We start from the raw sequence: 5,114 nt of genomic DNA, 5'->3' as shown, positions 1-5,114 counted from the left end.
GGCGCCCCGCGCAGCCCCGGGCGCCCGCCGTGGCGCGGGAGGGCCGGGCACGGGTGTCCCCCCCGCGCGCCCTCCTCACGGCCCTCCCGTGCCCCGCTCAGAGCTGCCCGTGGACGTCCCCGGCCRCGGGACGGTGCTGGTCGACGTGGGCTACGGCGGCACCTTCTACGCGGTGCTGAGCGCCGAGCGGCTGGGCCTGGACGTGCGCACGGCCCCGAGCAGGGCGCTGGTGCAGGCGGCGAGCGCCGTCACCGAGGCCGTGAAGAAGCAGGTACCGCAGCACGGCGCGGAGGCGCCCGCAGGTGCCGGCCGTGGGGTGCTCGGTGCCACCGTCCCGCTTCGTGGCACAGGGAAGAGCCACAATTCACGTGTTCCTGGCATTTCTCTTGCTGGCCGGCCACATATTGCTGGAAACGTGTATTATTTCTGCYGTGAGGAGCCAGAGGTGGGAGGGCTGGGGATTTCTCATAGAAGGCTTGACCACGGTTACAGCAGCCCTTTCCAGGGGAAAGATGCTGTAAAATTACCTATCTTTGCCACTTTTTCTTGCACGTCAGGAGCAAAGCTAGACGTGCAGCAGCGTGGTCCTTTCCATACTGCTGTAGCCGTTAGAGCTACAAAGCTGTTAGTGTGGGTTGCCTCCGTGCAGCGTGTCCGCAAAGCTGCGTGTGCTGCTCTCAGTTCAAGCCCCACCACCCTGAAAGCGAAGACCTGGCGTTCCTGTACGGCACCATACTGACCGACGGGAAGGATGCCTTCAGCGAGGAGCCCACCACCAACATCTGCGTGTTTGCAGACGAGCAGGTACAGCCGCACACGCGGGGGGACCTCCCTTCCCACCCAGGGGACCTCCCTTCCCACCCAGGGGACCTCCGTCGCCTGCTGTGGACGTGCTCTGCGGGTACAAGTGTGCCCATGTTCGGGGCAGAGCCCTTCTGCTGCAGAGGTCATTGTCTTTGGAGATCTGAGTGACACTTTGCAGATGAGATTTTAGTTCCTAATGACAGAAATGCCTCTGCATGTCTCAGATGGCAGCATTTTATAAAGGCTCCTACCTCTGTCCTTTAGGTGGGAATCTCCCGAATCTCAGGGACTGAGGCACGGGATATCAACAGACACACAGTAAATTGTCTAAAAATCCTTGTCTAGGCAACTTGTACTGGGGCTAAAAGCATAAGCAGGGCAAAAGAGGAATAAACTTCTATTTTTGTGTTCAACTGATAGCTAAAATTGCATAAATATCAGGGGAAGTTTTGATTAGACTTCTCAGCAGTGAGGAGTGTGAAKTGTTGGAAAGGATCACTGGCCAACAAGGTATTTTGGGGAGATTTGAAAAACTGGCTGGCAGCAACTCTCAAGCCTGCATGATGAGAACTGATCTGAGCTTGATATGTAAGAATGGAGAAGGTGGCTTCTGTCTGTTCTGTCTGTTTATTGAGGCCACCATAGATGGCCAAAGCTGGTCATAATCTAACAACACTCCAGGCTCGTTTGTTTTTTCATTCTGGATGTATCCTGATTCTGTACAAACCATTGAGTTAGGGGGATTTTGCCAGAGAGCAATAGAAAGGTGGCAGAGTTAAGGGGTGCTGTATTCTTTTCTWTTAAAAATTCAAACTGCTGGAGCTCATGGTTCACGTTCTCCTCTGAATGCAGGTCRACCGATGTCCAACAGGTTCAGGGGTGACAGCTCGCATTGCCCTGCAGTATCACAAGGGGCTYATCCAGCTCAATCAGACCAGAACCTTCCGGAGCAGCACGACGGGGTCCCTCTTCACTGGCAAGGCGGTGGAGGCAAGTGGTTTGTGCTCCTCTGAGGACTGGCTGGAAAACTGCTTCATGCCTTGACTTCAAAGCCCTCCTGTACCTAAGGAAGGGCTGTGCAAAGAGGGAGGGGTGTGGGGGTCTTGCCTTCCCACCAGCATCGGGCTGCAGGATTTCTTATTAGGGAAGCAAGCAAGGGGATAGCAAGACCTTGTTCTGTTGTGTGGCTTTGGTGCAGATTCTCTCTTGGCCATCGAAGAAAGGCTGGGGTGAGAAATATCTCCAACGCTGATGTTAATGAATTGTCACCTCTGTCCTCATCTCTCTGCAGGAAACCAGGTTTGGGGACCACAATGCTGTTATAGTGGAGGTCTCTGGAGAAGCCTATTACACTGGCACCGCCACCTTCACTTTCGAAGAGGAGGACCCGCTGAAATACGGGTTTTTGTTCAAGTGAACCAGTGGCTGATTCTCACWGATGGGCTTAGACTGCTACCTGCATATTTACATAGACCTTGCTTCTTCACACAGCCCCTTGCAATAATCAGGAACAAAAAGAACAGCCTTTCGTGGTATGACAGCATTTGCAGTGTTTCAAGATGACAGGCCACGTTCTTCCGTTGTGATTAGCATATTTGAGTGCAAGCCAAGGGCTGATCTGAGACGATCTTTTAATAATTAATTACTCACAGAAGATGGAGCTGAGCTTGGACAGCTGTCTTCAGTGCACGTGCCTTAAAAATGCCTGTGGATTAGTAATTTCTAAATCAGATTCCTATTAAATGCCAGCTGAAAATACTGCCTTTCTCCTCTTTTTTTCATTCCTGTACCTCATTTCTAGTTCTGGTGCTGAGTGTGTCACTGCTGTTTTGGATTGCCCACCACTTGCTTCAAGTGCAACGGCACTTGCTTCACTCCTGCCAGGGTCCATGTGTGTCCCAGTGCTGGATACCAGGGTTTGATCACTAATTTCTAGTATCCTTCTGTATTCTGTGTGTTAATGTTACACTGGTCCCCTGAACCTTCTTTGACTTGCTTATCTCGGGTCACTGGCTGCAGCTTTGGCTGTTAACTTTCAACAGGAGCTGGATTCAAAGGTTTGAGCTATTGGGACCTTTGGATGCAGAATTATTTGCTTAGGATTTTGTCTCGGCCAGGTGGCAGTTGCAGAGCAGAGGGTGGTTAGTGCTTGTTTTGTCAGAGCCCATCAAGGGAGCGCTGTTAGCAAGAACCAAAGCAAACCTGGACTGTGGGCAGACCATCTGGGGGTCGGTAATAATGTTCAACTGAACAAAATGGTGTTTGCTCGTTGAAGACATTGAAGAATGATCCTCTCCTCATGATTTAGAAGGAGTAAATGGTACTAAGGAGCTTGAAAAAGGTGAAAATAAGAAAAACTGGAGAGGAATTTCTTCTATCAGGGTGAATTTGAAGGTTACGGCACCTGACAGGAAAGAAACAGAAAATACACGAGTTCAGAGAGTGGCCGCATTTGCAGCGATCACTTCTAGCCTGACTGCCAGGACACTTGCTCCTAACTTTTCCACAGATTTCCTATTTCAGCCTGGCTAAATCCCATATAGGCTCTGGTCCACAGGAAACAGATGAGAGGAACAAACGCATCCTCTGCACTTAGAGGAGCAAACTCAACATCTGTGTATTTCCAGCCAAGCTGTTTCTGGCCAAGTGCTGAGCTAAGGGTTCTGGTTCCCCTGGGTCAGCTGCCCTGCACTGATGGCCCCGGCGGGTCCCCTTTGGCCCCAGCGGGTCCCCTTTGGCCCTGGGCAGCACCAGCCGTTTGTCTTGGCTCTTCTCCCAGGGGAGTTCACCACCCCATGGAGCTGCCCCTGCGAGGGCTGGCGACGGGCAGTGCTGTTCCCTTTACTCCTCACAGAAAAGCAGCTGAAAATGCAGTTACTGTAACAGCCATTAGTATTCAGGTGGCATTTTAGTGTGGCCGCAGTTTCCCAGCATCTGAGTAAGCTGCTCCTGTGCCTTTTGGGGACAGCTCTTCCCRGGAGGGGTGTTGGGCTTCCCTGTGGTGTGTCTGGTTCTGCTTTTGAGCATCTTCTGCCAACACATCCCCCCTGCTTGTCCAGGGAGAGATCTGAGGGAATAAAAGTAGCTGTGTTCAAGTCACGGTATATTTCAGGGATGTGCAGGAACTGCAGAAGTGCTGCAGGCCCGGAGAAAATAGGAAAATTCTAGTTAAAATTGKATTTACTTCACCATCCCAGAGCCTAAAGAGTGGAAAACCAGTCCTGCTGTGATGAGGAGCCTCATGATGTGCCCCTTGGCTCATTGCCTCCCAGCTCCCCAGTTKTGTCCTCGCATCTGCCTAGCAATATATTACCTTTTAATTTTAACATCTGCTTTTCGAAGCCACACAGTATCTTGTGTGATCATGCTACTTAATTGCAGGGTAATCTGTGATTACCAAATTATCAACGCAGTGTTTTACTAGAGGAAAAGTGGCACTGACACAGCTTTGGAAACCACAGCTTCCTCCAGTTCTCCATCTCCCCTGAAGAAGTGAGGAGAACGGGAGGAGAGCCGGACACAAACAGGAGCTGGGGAGGCAAAGGGCCAAGCTGCTGCCTTTGGAGCTGGGCAGCRTTTCCTCTCCCTGGCTTCAGGGCTGTGGATTTGCGGTGGTGCCGGCCTCTCCAGCCCCTTTGGGGCTGACGTTTGTCTCTATGGGGGGGACAAGGGATCTCACTTTGGTGGGATAGGTGAAAAAAATGGGCGTGATGCAGAAAACTGTCTCTGTGGTGGCAGTAAGTGTGTAGTAAGTGTGTAGTAAGGGTGGATGGCTCTGAAGGAGCTGCTGGGATGGGAGGAGAGGGTCCAGCTCCCCCATTCCGTATATGGGGCTGTGGGACTCATCTTGGATGTGAGCCGGTGGTAGGGTTGGTCACTGTCCCATGTGGGGCCATGGGGACCTGTCCCAGCAGGGCCACAGGGACCATCCTGGCTGTGCCYGGGTTCCCAAATGGGGCTGCAGGGACCTGTCTCGGCTGGGGAAAGAGAGGGGTGACGGTCCCTGCGCTGTGTGGGGCCCTGGGGATTGATTCYGGGGGACTGGGAGGTCCCAGTCCCATATGGGGGGTCCCAATCCCCATATGTGGACCTGTCGTGGCCATGTGGGGGGCTGGTTCCTGTCCCGTGTGGGGCCAGGGGGGTCCAGGCTCGTATGGAGCCATGAGGACGCGTCATGGCTGTTGGAGGGGGCTGGTTCGGGTCCCGTGCGGGGCCGCGGGGGTCCCGGTCCCTCACGGGCCGCGGGGCCCGGTTGTGGCTCCGTGTGCGGGTGTTTTCCCGCCCCGCGGGGCGGCGGCTCCGGCAGCGGC

General features: G+C 53.5%; 1 protein-coding gene across 1 annotated transcript in view; it reads left to right on the top strand.

Annotated features, from left to right (window-relative positions):
• L3HYPDH (trans-L-3-hydroxyproline dehydratase) overlaps window positions 1–2,525 on the top strand; it is a 3,162-nt gene extending 637 nt beyond the window's left edge. Inside the window, exons 2-5 of the mRNA XM_026053744.1 lie at window positions 102–271; window positions 682–804; window positions 1,657–1,794; window positions 2,096–2,525. Of these exons, the coding sequence (XP_025909529.1) occupies window positions 102–271; window positions 682–804; window positions 1,657–1,794; window positions 2,096–2,221 (557 nt within the window). The 3' untranslated portion in view covers window positions 2,222–2,525. The remainder of the gene's footprint in view (window positions 1–101; window positions 272–681; window positions 805–1,656; window positions 1,795–2,095) is intronic.
• The last annotated feature ends 2,589 nt before the right edge of the window (window positions 2,526–5,114 follow it).

The sequence above is a fragment of the Nothoprocta perdicaria genome, unplaced genomic scaffold, assembly GCF_003342845.1.
Source record: "Nothoprocta perdicaria isolate Ctin4 unplaced genomic scaffold, notPer1 scaffold_118, whole genome shotgun sequence".
In the NCBI taxonomy this organism is placed as follows: Eukaryota; Metazoa; Chordata; class Aves; order Tinamiformes; family Tinamidae; genus Nothoprocta; species Nothoprocta perdicaria.
This window is presented reverse-complemented; position numbering and strand designations above follow the sequence as displayed.